The sequence below is a fragment of the Astyanax mexicanus genome, chromosome 23 (assembly GCF_023375975.1).
Source record: "Astyanax mexicanus isolate ESR-SI-001 chromosome 23, AstMex3_surface, whole genome shotgun sequence".
NCBI classification, from domain to species: Eukaryota; Metazoa; Chordata; class Actinopteri; order Characiformes; family Acestrorhamphidae; genus Astyanax; species Astyanax mexicanus.
The window spans coordinates 13,725,332-13,745,839 of NC_064430.1; the positions used below are offsets into that span (position 1 = coordinate 13,725,332).

The window sequence follows — 20,508 nt, forward strand, 5'->3', positions numbered from 1 at the left end:
GGGTGTTGACAAAAGTAGTGTGGGACAAAGGCCATTTTATACTCAACAACCGGGGTGTTGTGCACAAGCGGCTTGGGCCTATTTCCACACAATACTCAACAACCGGGGTGTTGGCACATGCTGTTTGGGCTGATTGCTTTATTAAGAAGAGTTGGCACAAGGGGGTTGAGTCCGATTTCCATATTATACTTGGCAACCACGGTGTTGGCAAAATTAGCTCGGGACAATTGTTATATTATACTCGACAATCAGGGTGTGGTTCGAGCAGCTCTGAACGATTGCCGTATTATACTCGACAACCGGGTGTTGGCACAGGTGGCACTTGGGCCAATTCCCATACAATACCCAACAACCGGGGTGTTTGCACATGCTGTTTGGGCTGATTGCTTTATTAGCAAGAGTTGGCACAAGGAGCTTGAGCCATTTTCCATACTATACTCTGAAGTGCAACTGAAGTGTTGGAACAAACGGTTCATATTATGTTGGCAAAAGTAGCTCGAAACAATTGTCGTATTATACTCGATAACCAGGGTGTGGTCTGAACAGCTCTGACTGATTGCCGTATTATACTCGACAAACAAGGACCCAGCATAGCTTAACTGCAGCCTAGCAGCCATGTTTTAGCCACGATCATCCTCCTAACTAGTGACTTAGTTAACTTCAAGCACAGGCCTTGAACACCATTAACGAGAACATCATTACTACATTCAACATTTACTTTAATGTTCATCTCTAAACACAGTAACAGGCCCAGGTTCATTTTACATACCCCCACCCGCACTGTCACGATGGAACCCTGTGCTTTAATTTTTAATTAGCTTTTTAATTTGCACTTTTATCTCATCACAGTAGGTGATTAAACGATATAGTGCTACATGCAATTGCTTAACTGATTCAAGCCTTGCTCTGCTTCTCCAGGGCATGCAGTGCACTCAGAAAGACTACACACAGCACATCAAAACTGCCTTCAGTAGTTCCACGCTGCAGAATTCCTCCATAGAGTCACTAACTACAAACACTATGAACGTTTAATATTAAACCTAACATCTTACCCTGTCTTAAAGACTGTAAAATAAAAGAGAATGCACAAAGTCGAGGATAGTTAGTGGATATTCATTGAAATCAAAACAGCGCTACTCTTGTGGAGTACTACTATGGTATGAAAGTTTAATGCACGGCGGCTGATGCAAGAGTTAAGAGAGAGATAGCAACGTTCTGCGGAGGTCAGTAAGGGCACGGCGGAGCGGGAGAGGAGGACAGCGCATTAGCCTTGTTCTTTAACTCCAGGGGATTTTGTGTGACACTTCACCATCAACAGGCCACCGTCTCGCTCACCCACACACAGTTTGTCCCTATTTCACTTCATGTGCACTTTCTTCATTTCAAGCACAAATCACTAAAGGGCAAAGTCACTTTCTTCTTTTTCCCCTAACGTCTGAAGGCACACTTTTATGGGCAATTGTCTATGAAGCGGACAATGTCTAAAACTAGGTAAATTGGCCTAAAACTTGTCTAAAAGGTCCAACAGACACAACTTGTTGTAAGTTTATTATTTTTCCAAGTTCCCACAGAAAAACATTAATTTTACCAAAAATCTTAAAAGGACTTAACAGTCACATATCACTGCAGAACCTAGCAAAGTGATTTTTTTTATTAATTAACATTTTCTAAAAACAAACAAATGTAAATAATGTTAACAAAGTAAAAAATTTTATTTAAAAAATTCTACAATTCCAAACTGGCATGGTACGTGCCATATCACCGGACCATTCATACATCCATCCTCAGGCACCACTGTGCCTGGTGGCCACATACTTGAATGACCTATTAGCTTTAATGACCTATGACCTTGGCTTCTTCTTTGCATTTTTTTATTTCTTAAGCAAGTTAAAAATAAATCTTTATTTATTTATTTTTTCAATACATTTTTCTCTGCCTTACTAAGCTCTGTGTAAGTGAAAGATTATTTGGCTTATTGTAAAAATAATTATTTTAATCAGTATTACTGAGAATTGTCACCTTATTTTTTATTATTTGAAGTTAAATATGGCCAAGTGTCCAAGTCGTTCTTTACTCATTTTTGAGATCTGCTTAAAATTATCCATGGACATTGGTTTGTTTAGCATTGTGTTTAAACCCCAACCACTAACTTTTGTGATTGCATATAAACTCTGATTTTATCAGTGGTGTGCAGTAAGGCCCTTCTAAACCTTCAGAGATGGGGTGACAATAGGTGCATGTAAATCATTACATAATATTTAATCAGGAGATATATATTATAGTTATTGTAAACTATAAGCATTTATTTTATAAATTAACTAAAATTAAAAACAGCAACTAATTCAAAGCATTAGTCTGCATTTTTCAGTTGCTATAGGACTCTGACTGTCAGCGGTACTAACCAATCAAAACTGCTTCATAACATGGCTTCTGCCCCCTTGTGTCTGCGTGCTCCTTCTACTAATTTTGTGAAGGGTGTAGTAGTGAGGCTATTAGTAAAGTTGTGTATTAACTGCACACCACTGGATTTTATAAATATGATAGTGTGTATTTAAACAGACAATTTTCCTAAGATTTTATTTAAACAATTACGTTATAATACCTTACTTACAGTATCCCAGTACACTGTGCTGAATTGAATCTTAACCCCTGTATTGTGATATGTATCATATTGCCAAGTTCTTGCCAAAAATATAGCCCTTGTTGTAGGTATAGTTAACCCAACTGAGCAACAAGTAACATCACAAATTACATGACCTGATAGTATTGCTGAGTATTAATTAAGTTTTGTCTGCATATTGGACAAAATTATTATCCATTTTAGCATTTGTGACACAGGCATGTCCCCAGTTCTGTTTATACACCCGGCTGAGGACGGAAAAATGGCACAAGAGACAGAAGCTGATTCCTTAAAGTGTCAAAAAACCCAATTAAGGTAAAATCATTAAATGTGGTCCATAATTTTTAAAGACATCTGTGCAAAACAAAACAAAAAAATATTGCACTATAAGGCGCACTTAAAATCTTCTAATTAAAGTCTTCTAATCTGGTGGACATTATGTATGAATTCTACCAGTCAGGTATTAAGGAACATTAAAGCCTTTAGCATAAGCATTAGCCACTTACCGCAGCACTAGCTTTTTCGCCGTTCAGAGGGGAGAATATCGGACTGTAGTCTGTGTGTTTATGGTGTTAAAACAAGCTACAAGGGACAACCAGTAGTTAATAGCCCCCTGGCTTACCCAAACACTGAGGGTACTTCAGTGTAGCTCTATTGGGCTAAGCACTGCTTAATGTTGCTAGCGCTGCTGCTAACTGTGCTAAAATACAGGAAATCTAAGCTTATTGTAAGTAAACGGAAGTGCCACGGAAGTCGGAACGGAACGGAAGTCCTTACTCACCCAAATAAACAGTTTTCAGGAGAGAAATCTGTGTAGATTAACATCCAGCACTCGTTTGACTTTAATAGATTTTTTTTATTATTTACAGTTTTGTTTACTTAGGCACCCCGCAGCGAGACCTGCTGAATTAGAGGAAAAACATGGCCACACCCTTGTTCTGATGCGCCTTATAATCTGGTGTGCCTTACATTCCTTCGGCTTGGAACTTAAAATGTCACATTGACAGGCACTGGCAGGCTAGCTACTTCAGCAGTGCGATTCTAATCATAAATGTACCTCAGCAGTGCAGTTTTTGTCATAAATTTAGCTCGGAACGGCTCATCTAATTATAAATTTACTTCAGCTCTGCTATTCTAATCATACATTTAGCTACATCAGAGGTGCTATTTTCATCATAAATCTACCTCACCAGTACTATTCTAATTATAAAGTTACTTAAGCAGTGCAATTTTAGTCATAAATCTACCTGAGCAATCCCACAAATGGCACATGTAGCTAGCTAACTAGCTAAAACAGGATTTATAAAATGAAAGGCAGTCAGTGTTTTTTTCTTGTAAACAAACAAATGCTAAGGTTACTGCCTTAGCCATGTGCAGCTCTTACCTATCAGCTGGAAAAAAAGAAAAAAATAAATTAAAACTTCTAACTTCCAAATATATTCTGTTGCCAAATATTTAGCATATTCCAGGGCAAATCGTATATACTGGAGTTTAGTTGTTTTTTATATATTTCTCAATGACATTCAAAGTATTTATGTATGCAGGTTATTAGTCAGTGATGTTTTGTTTGTATAGCCTGTAATTTCGTGCAATCTTATCTACTAAATTACAGTAAAAACGACACTTAACCCTAACTCTAACCAAAACCCAGATACTCATCACAAAGGCTGTGGTGTTAGCTGTTAAACAGACACTAACAGAGGCTGATGAAACTAACACCCATCATTTTCCCAAACAGCACCTCATGACATCTCCACTTTAGCCGAAGCATCTGGGAGAAGGCCGTCAGAGATCCGCGCAAAGTGTTTCTGACAGAGCAAACTACGGGGTGTTTCCACCTGCCCTCCAGACTGCAAAGCAAACCTCTCAGGATGCTGACACACACTGATCTCCTTTTATTCACCAGTATAAATAATGTAAAAGTATACCAGGCTGTGAAGATGGAGGGTGACATTTTCTCATTTAGAGCCCACACTGACCTTCAGCAGGCCAGTTCATTAAAAAACTCCCCCATCCCTCTTGAGCTATGGGGTCTCTGGGTAGAGAATTTGCTTGTAGCAATTTTGCCAGATTAATGCTGCTGCTCTAAAATGCTGGCATTGATTTTCATATGAACAAACTACATATTTTAACATAAATGTATAATTCAAACACAAATAAAATATATTTTTACACAACCACTTTCAAACAACAACCATTTACTTAGAATTAAACAGGCATTAATCATGATAGATAACGTTTGATCTGATTGGCTGCATCTCAAAAATTAGAATATTATTGAAAGTTATTTTTAAATATTGTCAGAATTAGTTTTTCATATTTTTGTTTCTCAAATATAAAAGTGCTTAAAGGAGAAATTATGTTTAATCTCAGATGCCACAGATACCTCTGGGTGTTTAAGCCTGTGGAAAACCTCAGTCAAAAAAATCCAGAAGATGAGCCAAAGGATACCTCAGAAGTGTGAAGCTTCTGGCAGCTTTAGGCGAGTTACGTCATTGTGTAGTGTAGCCTATGTTTGTCTTATGAACATGGATTCTAGCGTTTTTTTTGGAGGTGATTGCTGTGCATAAATTAAGTAGCCACTCCCATCTCAGCCATTTATGCTGAATGTTCACCTTCTGTGCGAATCAATCATAGTCATACATTTTATAGACTTCCTAAAGTAGAATTATAGAACTACACCGCCACAAGTCTAAGTTAGTTGATGGTACCAAAGACTTTATAGGCAAGTCGGTTCACTCCTCCCATCTGTTTGAATGATAATATATGAATATGATGAAGTGATACAATCTGGTAAAACCCTCTCAGACAGTTTGTAGCGTTTTAAATCATAATGTATTAAAAAATCTAGATTTTTCAGCTTGATAAAGCTACTGCACCTGAGCATATCTCCTTATTGAGGGGGGCTTTCCCACTAACCTGCTGTCCTACCTCCACTCACAGCGTAAGTTGAAGGGTGGGAATTTATCTTTATCTTTCAACAGACACTGGGCTGACTGGGAGTCATTTTTAACGTGTGGCTGGTCTCCTCATTAATAACGTCTCCAACAGTATTGCAGCCACCATGATGTCAGGAAGGAAAAACTGCAAGGTATTGGTTGTCAGGCCTCTTATTATACACTTTATGAGAAGATACCATATGGGCCAGATCTTAAACACCCCAAGCCTAGGCCTAATCTTGGTGTAATCAACAAAATGTAACATTATTAACCTCTACTCTTGCAGGCCTTTAGGCCTAGTAAACTCCAGTTAATCAGGGAAACAATGTACTCACCAAAATGCCATCCACTTTTGATTGTACAGATTTGCTGGAAAAAAAAGAGAAAAAATAGAAGGTATGTTAGCATGACATAAGTGTAATTTGAGCTCAAACTCTCAAAGCTGTCTTTATTAATAAACCAGTGGCACGTTAAATATGCTACAGCCCGCCAATCTGCCTCTGGCCGGCTTGAACCAAGATATATGCTCATGAACACATGCTGGCACAAAAAAAGAGCTCCAATGTTCCATTGCACTAAACCCCTATTAATATGCCCACCAGCCGGACCCTGGCAGTCATTGAGGGGGCGATTGAACGAACCAGTATAAACCAGTATGAACCAGTATGGAATTTTTTTTATACAGGTGTGAAATGGCTTAAGGTCTGATTTGGACATGGCAGTGTAAGGTTGGTATGTATACATAGTATTTACACAACCTAGTGCATTGTTCAGAAGTCACCAACCCTGCTGTCACACTGTGTAAAAAACAGTGTGAAAGCAATCCAGCAATTGACCTCACACACACAAATACACACACACACACCCTCACACATGACACTATGCATGTACAGTAGCTTCCAAATAGACTGGACATTCCATTACAGTCCATCACATGTGTAGACCTTGACATAGTCATACCGAAAACCCTGAGGTAATGATGTCCCAGACTTTTGAGAAACTGTACCAAGCAGACATTCTCTCTACATATAAATTAAGGAGGTGGTAAGTGTAGAAAATGACAAAACATCAGGTCAAGCAAGTGACATTAATTGTCATATTCGCAATGTACATCCATCCCAGTAACCACAAGGAACATCACAGCGTGCATCTGGAGCAGGATAGCTACCAGACCCATGGCAAGGTAACACACATACACTCAAATGACTGGGATTCACACAATCTGACTGTAAATTTACTCTGAAATTATATGGACAGTAGCACTGAGCAATATATATTGTCAATGTTGATATATTAAAAAATAAGCAAATAATTAAAATGGTGTCTGTATGACAAATAATTTAAAAAATATGCTCTAGGCGTTGTGTGGGAATGACTAAACAGATTACAGTCTTGTGCAGCATGATTACTTTATTTCACCATTTCAAACAAGACAATCCTGCGCAGTTTACCTGTGCAGAGTTATCCACATAATATAACACATAACACCAAGAATACAACTGCCTCATGTTTAAAAATATATATATATATATATTTTTTTATAATTTTATTTCAAATTTTTCCCATTTTCTCCCCAATTTACACGGCCAATTACCCAACCCACTCATTAGGACTCCCCCTATCACTAGTGATGCCGCAACACACCAGGAGGGTGAAGACTAGCACATGCTTCCTCTGATACATGTGAAGCCAGCCACCACTTCTTTTCGAGCTGCTGCTGATGCAGCATTACCGAGCAGCCAGCGCGCTTGCAGGAAAGCGCAGCGGCTCGGCTCCGATACATCAGCTCACAGACGCCCTGTGCTGCAGACATCACCCTAGGAGTGATGTGGGGAGAGAGCGCCATCTACCCACCCAGAGGGAGCAGGGCCAATTTTGCTCCCTCTGACGCCGGCAGCTTGATGGCCAAGCTGCAAGCTGGGGTTCGAACCTGCGACCTCCCGCTCATAGTGGCAGCACTTTAGACCGCTGGACCACTCGGCACCCTAAAAATATATTATCAACATACAGTTAGATATTTAATTTTGGTTACTACTACTTTTAAAACTACTACTACTACTACTACTACAACTACTACTAAAAGTATTACTAAAACTTTTAATATTATTTTATCATATCATTATATTGCATCGTATCATAATATATAGGGGTGTCACGATTCTCTAAACCCTCGATTCGATTTCATTTTCGATTTGAGGGTCACGATTCGATTCGATTCTCGATTTTCTTGTTTTTTTTTCTTGTTATTATTTTATGCCTCATAAAATTTAAATAATATATTTATTATTATTATTATTATTATAAATATTATAAATATTATTATTATTATTATTTATTAAGATATATATGGTAATGCCATCTAGTGACTTTTTTGGTAGCAACAGTGTGCACTATTAAAACAAGCAGTTTATCAGAGCTGTGTGTGGATGGCTGGTGAAACTGCTCATTACATGAAGCTGCAGTTCTTCATCCAACCACTAGCAGCAGCAGCACAAGCCCCGCTCTCTTCACTCAGTCACTACTTCAGTACAGCCCAGCCACGGGCTACAGAGCCCAGCCAGTCCGTTTTTACTGTTTCTGTAAACAAATAAAGGTTTTAACCCCACTAACCGGATAATACAGCTCACTACAGTTCATCTTTCAGCCCAAGCAGCTAACAGCAGCAGGTTAGAACAGCCGATACGGAGTCACTGCTGGGATTGCATTATAAACAGGTCAGTTAGCGCGCTGCTAACCTCAGGATGTTTATAACTACGGAGTTTAGTGGACACACCACGGCCGCCAGGTAAGTCTTTTAAAGGCTACTGAAGACTATTAAAGGCTATTAGAGGTTATTGAAAGCATTATTGGGGGGCAGAAATCAGTACAGGCTGGTTAGATAAGTGATGTGGGTATTGTCTTATAAATATTTACACATAACTTATATCTCTCCTGAAAAGCTTTTATTTTAGTCAGAAACACGCTTGTGTTTACTTTATCTGAGAGAAAGATGTTTTTTTAATTCAATGGAAAGCAACAGGTGTAGTCAATTATAAGTTTAAGATTTTTAATCCACCTCACTGTGATCTATAGTCAGTGTTCTCAAGTCACACTGACACACGCATTTCAGCGAGTTCACACGCTCTCACCTGCGCGCACCCACCCCTCCGTTAGATACAGATACAAAACCTGCGCGCCCAACCCCCGCCCCCCCTCCCCCGTTGGACAGATAAAAACAGTGATCACACTCCCGCCGACTGCGCTCATGCAGCGGCTCTCTATTTAATTGAATAGGATGCGCTGTGTTGGTGCCGCGCCATTTGCGTAGCGCGCTGCGCTATTTGCGTAGCGCGCGCGGGAGGGATCGTCGATCCTCTTTTTGACTTCGATACTCGAGATCGTGACCTCATTTCGATTCGATTTCGATAAAATATCGAGATCGTGACACCCCTAATAATATAGCATATCCGCCCATATGTACAGTGCCAGTCAAAAGTTTGGGCACACCTCTTCTCATTTAAACCACCACAGATAAGCTGCCCTGCATCCAGTTTTTCCCACCTGCCACTAGTAGTTGCTCACTCTCCACTATCGATTACATCTAAATTTATTTAACTGCTTCTTAGAACTTCAGCATGAGTAGGTGGAGCTTTACTGTTGCAAGTGTAGATAATAAGCAGGTATTAGACGAATGTACAGCAATGGTTCTGCATGATTAGTTATAAGAACAGAGATGTTATTATAATGACGAGCGGCCACTGACTGCATTATGCATTGGGATTTCTTGTAACGCTAATCATTGCATCTGTTCAAGGATAAAGTCATGCCCTTCAGCTTACCGGTTGTGCTGAGAGCGTAGGAGAGTCAGTGTGCTAGTAGTAAAGCCCCCTCTTACTGTGGAGATGTGCGCAGTCGCAGCAGCCATAACAAGCTGAAAAATCAAGTTTTTTGTGCATTGTACAGCTCTGGAGAAATGAAGAGACCACTTTAATTTCAATATTTAGTGGAATAATTTTCATGCATCTTGGCATGTTCTCCTCCACCAGTCTTGCACAGTGCTTTTGGATAACTTTATGCTTCTCCTGGTGCAAAAATTCAAGCAGTTCAGCTTGGTTTGATGGTAATCTTGTAATCATCAATCTTTTTCTTGATTATATTCCAGAAGTTTTCAATTTGGTAAAATCAAAGAAACTCATCAGTGGTCTCTTATTTTTTTTAGAGAGCTGTAGTTTCAAATTGAACAAACTGTAGCAACCACTTGACTGAGCTGCAACCCTTGAGGAATAGTCTACTTTATTGGAACAAAAAAAAACGTAAGCTGTTCTTAAGCATGAAATCTCCAGTTTCTGATTCAGTTCCACCAGGCAACATCTAACAGTGCTGAGGGTTATGTATAAATGGTACCACAACACACAAAAGTACAAATGGATTTTCTTGGTACTTTGCTGTCCTCTGCACACCATTCAGATTAGAAGTCCGGCTTGCCCTGGTCACGACCCTTGTAGGAGGCTTACCTATACTGGGTCGAGAAGTGAGTTTTAATAAGCTGTTGCTGTACAGAACTGTTCAAAGTCACCATAATCCGCAACACGCAGCAGCGCTGCCAACCAGGGTCGAACTTGGCTGTTACTAAGGAAAACCAGGCAGCGAAGTATAAACAAGCTGGCCTGGACAGGTAATCCAGGCCTTAATTGTCTTTCCTCATTTGAAATGGGAGGTGAAAACTTTAATGAACTGTTACTGGGCGAGTTAGGCTGCGGACGGTTGATGGATAGGGTTGGAACGAGTAGTCCTCATTAAGCCGTCTCCAGGTAAACCCAGGGCAGCAATGGCATCGTGGTGACAGGTTTACCCCCTGTTACCAAGCAGAGTGAGCTTGTGAATGGGCAACGTCCTGAAAACGTCACTTCCTTGAGGCAATAATATCGCCCCTCCTGGCAAAATCGGGCACTGAATGGGGGCTGCTTAATGAGATAAGCCTTTAATCACTTGCGCCAGGCTGCAGTACTGTCGGCACGGCTATCACCCCACTAAGCGGACACAGTAAACCTCGGGGGAGGGACCCACAGGTTATAAAACACTTACTCTGGCTTACTCTTGCTTTTTTAACTGCTGGTTTACATCCAATCGCCTGAGACAAATTATTATATCAGTCATTCAATTATTATATCCAATCGTCCAGGCAAAGCTGATATGAGCTGATCTGTAGGAATGTTCAAGTGCACATAAATCTGTGTTAGGTATGATGATATAAATGTCCCTAGGCAATATGAATTGTTATAATTTGAGAAAGGCCTGATAATTGGTGCAAAATGGATGGCACATTCCATTTCCCAAGTTGTGCAGGCATTAAACCTTCCTCTAACCACAGTGTCGCCTGTTTATCGGGATTATGTCATACAAGGCATTTAACTAAGGGCGCCCTAAACCTTTTCATGCCAATAAAGACAGGACCCTTTTTTGTTAAGCAATTATTAAGAGGTTTTCTATTATACGTTTGCATATTTTTTTACTGTGGTCAGATTCCTGTTTAAGCTGTGGGGCTTTGTGAAGATCTGAATCAAGCAGCAAACAGCGTCTGCCATGATTCAAACAGGGCAGGTTGTTGGATGATGAAATCTGACCATCTGTATAGTCACAGACATCGCATTTCATATTTCAGTTCAAAAGCGGCTGACCGTTGATCTGCTGCTGCTGGTGCGATTTTGTGGGTTAAATACAAACCTAAATTAAATCTGCATTAATATTTTATTATATTATCATAATAACAGGGGCATAACATGTTATTAAAATTATAGTATCATCACTTAGAGAAATTATTTTTGTTAGGAAAATATATCGTAAACAAAAATATTTATTTTGACATAGCTAACTTCAGCAAAGTTCTCAAATATATTTTCCAAAGTGACACATTTACAGAATTAATGTGTATTAAGTACCGTAATCCCAAACAGAAAATCTTTATATATGCAATTATTTACAAATCAGAGTGAACCACAGCACAGATCCTGTCTGTCACTCTCGTTCCAACCAAGCCCCACCCCCAGACCCACTCCAGCTCACCACATGTGCTTAGCTCATGATAAAAACATAAACAAGTACTAGAGAGAACTAGGGAGAGGGAGGGAGGGAGAGAGAGAGGGAGAGGGAGAGAGAGAGAAAGAGAGAATTAGGTAAAACACATATATTCCATGGCAAAAAGTCCAGATTAACTACTCTTCTATTGCCTATTAATCTATTTGCCCAGGATCTCTGTTACTCTATAATGGTAAAAACAAAGACACAGGTAAGAATGGGACTTAAAACAGATGATAACCTATCTATCAGATAACAGCCTTAATTATCATGAATAACAATAATAATAATAATACAATTCAATGGCATCATGTTTAATTTACCTTAAGCTGTGTGATTAATTTGAAATAATTATTATGCATGTTGTCACATTAATTACTGTATCAATGTCCTCAATGCTGACATTGAAATTGCCCATTGTGTTTAACTGCATGTTTGTTTAAGTGTTACCAATATTTTATCCAGCCACTTAATGACATACTGTTGCTTGCATATGCATATAAAATACAGTATATCGTCCATAAAAATAATTATCTTTACAGGCCAATACTCAGCCTCTTATACATCACAGAACTGTCAGTAGATCCAGATTAAAAAAATAAGTACTATTGCTTGATAAAATATCTAAAAAGGAAAATATATTTTGTGGGCGGGGGGCTCTTTTAGATGATTTCAGATTTTTTTGGGAAAACAATTTCGTATGCATATTCTATTTTATGTTATATAGGAGAGAGAGAGAAAGAGAGGGAGTAAAGAAGAGGGAAAGAAAGTGAAAGCAGAACTTCTTCAGTATAAATTTCATGGGGTCAAGGGTAAGTAAGGATAGCCCATCCAGTGCGGGACCAAAGCCCAGTCGAGTGCTGACTGATGGCAGTCAGACATCCCGCAAAGACTAACGCTATCACTAGTCAGCATGACCTACATGGCCATGTGCTCTATCCCGCTCTCCCTCTCTCTCTGTTGCATGAACTCACTGCACCCAGCTTCTGTGGTGACGAACCTCTTAACCTCCCATCCCACTCAAATACACACACACAAAACATAGTATCTGCAGAGATCACTGACTGTAAAATATTGCACACATACACACAGACACACACACAAGCAGTATTCTATTGCCAATTCTCTTTTTCAAGGATACAGACATACTTTAATGGATGGCTTTCTGCTGTAAATGTGCAGGTATTTTCCATAGTAGCAGCATATTTTCACAGGCTGTTTTACAGTTAGGGGCTTCCTCTATTCTATCATAAAACCTTTCTTTTTTGTAAAAAAAAATAAAATAAATAAATATATATAAAATATATATAAAATAAATATATATATATATATGTGTTAGCACTGCAAGATGTGGACATAAAATGCAATATTAAAATATATTAAAAAAAAACGACCCATCTGGATGCTTAATTGGTTCTTTGCTCTGCTTCTTTGCTCTCTAACCTTTTGCATGTTAGAGAGTTCTCTACAAAACTTTAAACAAGGGCTCTCAATACCACCAAAAGGGTTTTGTAAGTTTTTCTCCTTTCTGCACACATTTATAAAACCACCCTTTTGAGCAAAATAATAACGTTAAACTACCCAAAACAAGCAGGTTATTGTGTGCTTTGCTGTTACATAAACAGTAGTGAATGGTTTAATGGCGCTAATTCTGTAAAGGAGTAAACACAGAGACAGGTAAAGAAATAAAGCTTAAGTTAAAGTAAGTTTAATTTAAGTTAAAATGAAGAAAATTGGCTTGCACCTGAGGTCTAGAGGCTATAAGCTAACAGCTACAGTTCAAAACAAGCAAAGGAAGCCCTCAGCTAAGCTAAGCTAAGATAGAGCTAATGATTAATAAAGAGTGTTGATGCTACACATTTAGCATCTCTCTGATACACTTTCCAAGATATTTTTAGACTCTGCTAGTTAAAACTAAGATTAATTTTGTGCTGTGGGCATGTGTGTTTTCAAAATGATAATTTAGGCTATTAAATAACATTTGTAAGCTACTCACTCTCGTTCTTGCTAAAGCACTAGCTAAGCTATATTCCCACACTGTAAATGCGTATGATCTGATCTTTCATCACAGCCCTTAAAGAGATCTATCAGAGGAACTCACATTGTGGTAGCAATAAAAAAAAAAACATATTATTGTAAATTTACTACTAACCTTTGTTATCAACATAAAGTTGATTACATTGGATAGCAAAACATAGACAGTGCAAACTCCTTACTTTCTTTCCCCATCACTGTATTTCACATGAAACCCCTCACAATTACTTTGTTTACATCTCATGGGAACATGAGTTTAGTGATTTGGATGGGTAAACAAATACATTTGGCAATATAGTGTATTAGGAGTAAAAAGCTGATATTATGTTAAGTTATTTTTTAGCCTGGCCTTTCATTGAGACTTTCCCTCTGCCCTCAGCTTGGATCCTTTCGTTGGCTTCTTACCATGGAACAACCTATCTTTTGCCAATCAGCTCCATTACGGGTGTGTATTATTCCGACACCTGCTAAAAGGCATTAGCCAACTACAGTGAAGCTATTAGCAGGGCGCTGAATAAGGCTGGCCCACAGCCAGCTGCTTCATTTACCAAGGAGCTGCTTGGCAGAGATGGGCTGAGCCGTAGCACATGGGCCACTGAGAGAGGCAGACGCTGGTGAGCTTAAGTGATTTTTTGTGTACCTCTCAGAAAGCATTACCACAGAAATGAATGATGAATGGCTCCCCTCATGTCCTGTCACATTTTTGGGAACAGGACTTTTCTCGCTTTGCTGAGCAATGGCACAGCGTTCAGTGGGGCGTGCCATGCAATGTGCTCTCTATTCATGAACCCGCCCTTTCATTTCTTAGATCATCTGAATTCAAGACTTAATGCAAGGAGCAAGTTAGTGAATTAATAGAAAAGAAAAACAATTAATTATAAATACATTTATGATGTGTTTTGGTACTAAATGATGGCTTTCTGTGGGTCAAGGTGAAGCTTAATCTCAAAGTGGTGGATGTACATTATTTGGAAATATTAAAACTGTAATTCACTACAGTTTCAAACAAACAAACAAACAATTTTCACATTGGCCCATTTTTACAGTAATAAATAAGAACTGCTATTTATAACTTGGCTCGCCATTTATTTATTCAATGCACCCAGACTGATAAATGTATAATTAATGATGGGGCATTTCCATTCATCTCAAACTCACTCAAAAGGAGAATAGTGGACTATACCATTACTTCTGAGCAGGGATGTCTAAGGTTCGATTTTCTGTCCAGACATGAACTGCTGTATCAAATAGAGTAGGTCTATATATGCACACTGCTCTTGCAGGTATCCTCCTTTATTATTTACCCTGTTTTTAGGACCACCTGTACCACCTCAGAGCCACTATTATTTGGGTGGTGGGTCACTGTCAACACTGACTTGGTGGTGGTTAGTAGTGTTAGTAGTGTGTGTTGTGCTGGGATGAGTGGATCAGATACAGCAGCGCTGCTGGAGTTTTTAAACACCTCACTGCTGGACAGTCCACCAACACTGTCCTGTTTGCAGTGTAGCTGGAAAAATGGACAATGAGGGTAAAAACAAAGAGGTGATCATAATGGTATGCTTGATGAGTGTACATATCAGACTAGAAAGATTTCTGATTTAGCATATTTTAACCCTTTTAGAAGTAGTCTAACTGGAGTCAGATCTGTTTAATATAAGCCTGATATTTGGCATCTGTCCATATCCTCTCTGTGGCTCCTCATTCAGGTTAGTGAATGGAATGACCGGCATGCTGCAGTGACAATTCTGGAAATCCCATATCCTACATTTTTTATTTTAAAAAGTACAAAATGAAGAACAAAAATGATTACGTGCAATAGTAACACACATGTAAATAAACTCGATTTGGGCTGTGCTTATTGATCAGAATCTGTGTACTGACCATATGTCCTAAAGTTAACGGTACACTTTTAAACCTACATAATGCAGACAACTATTTATTTATATAATCAAAATAAAATAGGAAAATAGACCCCATTTACCGAATATGAATTTATGTAACTAAAATCTGGGTGAGATTTCTGGACTTGTAAAAGTTTGGAAGTCTAATGAGAAAGACGGATGTGTTCATACTGCAATAACATGTAGCTCAAATGTATGTTTCAGATCACCTCCTATACTGGTTTGAGTGGCTGTTTTAAATGTGTCTTAAGTATGTTTACACTAGGACTGTGTATTGGCAAAAAATGAGTGATACAGGTGTTACAATTCAATATATCATGATATATTGCAATACTGTAAACAACACAATATATTGCAATAGTTTCAAAATGTTTCAAATTGTTATATATAAAAACACAATTATAAACTAAATAAAAGAAGACTTTACATTTTCATCCAGTCAGAGTACAACACTGCTATCTACTGGTCACGAATTAAACACAACACAAAATCAACCACCAATTTTTACATCTAAGCTAATTATTAAATATTGATACTGTATTTTTGAAAATCAATACAGAATTGCCAAACAAAATACTGCGATACTTTGATATATCGATATTTTTTTACACCCCTAGTTTACACTTGCATTTTTATGTTGTGTGTCTTTATTCAGACATAATCCTGATACTACATACACATGAAGTGACCAGGTGTAAACAGGGTCTCAGATTTTCCACAATATGGGCTTTTAAAAACACCTATTCAGTATAAATAAGACTTTAGAAGAGTACTAGGTTATTCTCCTTGGAGTAAACTAGAACTGTTTGACTTAATGGATCAGTGTTCCTCACTTACTAACCATTACCCCTCAACCCCTACTGAACTTTAAACTTCTACAGTACAGTAGACTTTCAGTAAACCACATTCAACTCACACACAGATTCAACAGTAAAAGAGAGGCTATGTTAATGAAATGGTAATTCAGCCTTAAAGGATAGCATAGGAAAAGTTAATGTATGTATTTTTCTGAGGGAGCTAAACAAAGATTCACATTGTTCTGAGTGTGAATGCAGCTTTTCAGCACTAACTCGTCAGGCTACAGTAAAGGAATGCCAGTTTTACCCATAACTTTATCTCAGAAAAACAATGTAAGAGCTAATGTAAAACAGAGATAAATGTATTTTACGAATTATAAGGTGCACTATCAATAAATGTTTTCATACATAAGACACACCAGATTATAAGGCGAATTTTAAGCGACAATATTAAGGAAGTCGGGTGTCGCCATGTTTCCTGCAGGAAGAGCCTAAGTAAACAAAACTGTAAATCTTAAAAAATATATATATTTTCTTTCAAAGTCAAACGGATGTTGACCTACACAGATTTCTCTCCTAAAAACTGTTTATTTGAGTGAGTAAAGTGCTTTCATTTATTTACATTAAGCTTAGATTTCCAATATTTTTATATTATTTTTTTTATCACTAGTAAACTCCACCCGACAGGACTACACTAAGGAACCCTGGTAAACCAGGGCGCTATCACGTAGCGGTTTATCCCCTGTAAAAACGCAGACTACAGTCCGATATACTCAACTCTGAAAGGCAAAAGAGCTAGCGCTGAGGTTAGCAGCTAATGCTAATACGGCTCTAGCCTCAGCGCTGGAGAAACTTCACTGAAAACTCACTTTATCACACTTATAATACAGAATGAGCATAGCACAGTACCCTCGCTTTGTATGGGAAGATGAATCAAATCGTAAGTCATTCTAATAGTTATTTTTCTTCTATTATTGTTTATTATGTGAATATAGCCTTGTCTCTGCTTCTGCAATTTTGATCTGTTGTTCTGGACTGTGATTTATGGCACCCTTCACACCTTTTTTTAAACAAACTGAAGGAAAATTTAGGAAAGATTCAATCACAGAAAAAATTCTGTTGCAAATCCAGCTTGAAAGCACACACGCACCCCTGTTTGTGAGGTCATGTTTTATTTGTAGCATGGTAGCCTACTTATAGAAGCTACTTTAACTGTGGTATTTTCTGCTCCTTCTTGGCTCCCCTACAGTTGGGAAAAGAAACTGGCACTTTTAGACACACCTAAAAAAGGACATGTTTTACACATGCATTTCTGGACAAGCTAAGAGATCCAGAACCAGCATCTGAAGTAAAACAAGTATTTGGCTTGAGGCAGTACAGTATTTTAAACGTGTTTTACAATATTGCAGTACTGAAGCCAGAAAAAACATTAGACAAAAAGAGACAATATTACCATCATTACAAGTCAGTGAAATGCAAAAACGATATAGTGTTGCTTTAAGTAAAGCACTTCAGTAAAAACAGCTTTATTTAAAGTTCAGCAGTTGTTGAAAAAGAAATATCAGATCTAATCTGTTTTAGCTAGAAAAGAAAATACGAGAAAAAAGTGGTATTTTGGGCATGTGAGGGCTTAAGAGTTTATGCCTGGGAGATATTGGAAAACATGACCAAAAATCACACAAGTGTAATTTAAATCATTGGCAAAGCAAGGCAGCATCCCATACAGCTAAACATAAGCAAAACATTCAATAATGAATCTTCATATTAAAAACAAACAAACAACCCGCCCTCTTGCACACCACGGTCGACTCTAAATCATACTACCTTAGCGTTTTGTACAGCTTTGTGGAACATGCCTCTGGCTGCTGAACATCGTGCTGCAGCAACACTTGTTTTCTCAGGCTAAAGAAATCTATTGTCTGCCTGTTGGCTGAATGTAGGCTAAATCGCAGCAGAACAGAGAGACTGTGTGACAGCAGCAGCAGCGGAGAGCGCTTTCCGGAGACGGCGGCTGGTTGAAAACAGCTGGTTGTTTGCCAGCGGTGCAGTGGCTCATTTTCAACCACGCTTTGAAGCCGATTATTCACATTGTGTCAGGATCTCTACCCCCGTACTTTATTCTGTCCTGTTTCCCCTGATATTCCCAAAACAAGAATTCAAACAAACACATACTAAAGGCTACAGGCAGACATTATTACATCTATTTACAAGGCCAGCTGATATTTGTGCTAAATAATGTTGCTGTCATGCAAAACACCTGTCTCTAATATTGCAGCTTTACTGGAGATGAGAAAACTCCTTTAGAAATTTCAATGGGAAGGTGGATCTGTTTGCCCTGGGGCCACAGGGGCATTGGCCCCAGCTGAAATCTGACTGGCCCTGGACTTCTGATTTCCGATTGTCCCCAAAAGTGGTCCTGTTCAAAATCAATAAATGTCTACAGAAAATCCACAGCAATGTAAGCAAAGATAAATCAAAATGCAAATATTTTTCACTAACTGCAAAGAATAATAGAGTAACAAAGTATATGAAAAATATATATTTGATATGTGCTTTTTCTGTTTGAATTGTCAACATACACTTTTCCCTTTTAATTCTTTAATTTTGTTAATTTTGTCAACATTTTGTTTGCTGATTTTTTTGTGTCAAACTTTTGGCACAAAATAAACTTTTAACGTTTTTTGAATTACATTTCATAAATTTTACAAGTGTTTAAACATAGTGACTGATGAAATAACACGTGACCCTTTGATTGCCCCTTCTTTAGAAAAATCTTAGATCAGTCACTGGCTTTTCTTTTCTGGCTCATGCTGTTTGCCATCACTGTCTGGGTGGGTAAAATCATGATGAATGGACCAATACACTCTTACTACTGTAGAGTGTCATGCTTGTCCAGCCAGTAAATCGAATCCAGGGTGGGTAGTGGTGTTAAACACCAGTATACAGTAATGTGCAAATGTTTAAACACTTACATTATATATATTTTTTTCATGTTTTAATGAACAAAATAAAACATATAAAATGTAAACCATCTCTTTAAATGCTCGTCCATTATGGCCATTATGAGGTGAAGCTCTCCATAACCCAAGAGATGTAGTTGATACACATATGTTCTAAAACATCCCCCTCTGGTGGCTCACTGAGAAAAATAAAAAGAGAAATTTGACTTAATATTCTCAGCATTGTTTTGTATTGTTTTTGTATTAAACTAGGGTTTGTACTAAGATGGCAAAGTTAAAATTGCACTACATGGTTATAAGAGAGGGTTAATTAGTTAATGAGCATCGTTCACTAGTGCCAGGGTTTAGATAAACAGAATTTTTTGACTGTTGTTATTGTTGTAAAAGTTGTCAGATGTGAAAGACACTGTATAATATGACTTGTATCATCTTTGATTTAAGACTTTTATTATATCCCATGGATTATAATTCAGGAAAGGTTGCATGTTATAATATATGCTACTCGTTTCTTTCTTCAACTGTCGACTTTGGCTGGAAAAAATCTGCAGACTAGATCCAACTAGCACAATTATAACAAACTTAGTCATGATAGGTGCATATGGGAGCATCAAAGGCTATGTTGCATTCACATTAGAAGCCACATTGCTCAAATTATTTTTTTTCTCTGATCGGATTTGGCTATATTGACAGTTTACATTCACAAAGTGACCTGAATTTGTGTGTAATGTGAACGAATCTGTCCCTGAAATGCCTTACATGTGCACATTGATACATGTATAAACGTCACCTTCTTTACAAACAACAAGACACCTCATATATGAGAGACGACTCATATCTTTATAAAGTAAAATAGATGCGTAAGCAGCTCCTATGTGGAGCATATTTTGATGGAGTGGAGAAACAGTAAACAGCTGGTCTGAAGTACGTGCTCAGGTCGAGGAGGTGAAAAAAGGCCAGGCAGTTTGCTTTTGCTGTTTTTGCAGCTATAGCTGCACAGCTGCACCAAGACATGAGTGGATACGAGAGAGAAGCACGCAGCGCATGTGTAAAAGCAAAAATACGCATGAATTCTGATTTGACTGTTCACATTCGTGTCACATGTCCATGCATCGGATACGTATCTGATTTAGGACCACATATGAAAGTGACTCAAATTTGATTTGAAAAAAAAAATCGAATTTGTCATGTTCACACAGCCATGAA

The 20,508-nt window shown here is 38.2% G+C and overlaps 1 protein-coding gene across 1 annotated transcript in view; it reads right to left on the reverse strand.

Annotated features, from left to right (window-relative positions):
• The window catches only part of rfx7a (regulatory factor X7a), a 47,824-nt gene that overhangs the window by 20,554 nt on the left and 6,762 nt on the right, over positions 1 to 20,508 (reverse strand). The window contains exon 2 of the mRNA XM_007244870.4: positions 5,895 to 5,928. Within this exon, the coding sequence (XP_007244932.3) occupies positions 5,895 to 5,928 (34 nt within the window). The remainder of the gene's footprint in view (positions 1 to 5,894; positions 5,929 to 20,508) is intronic.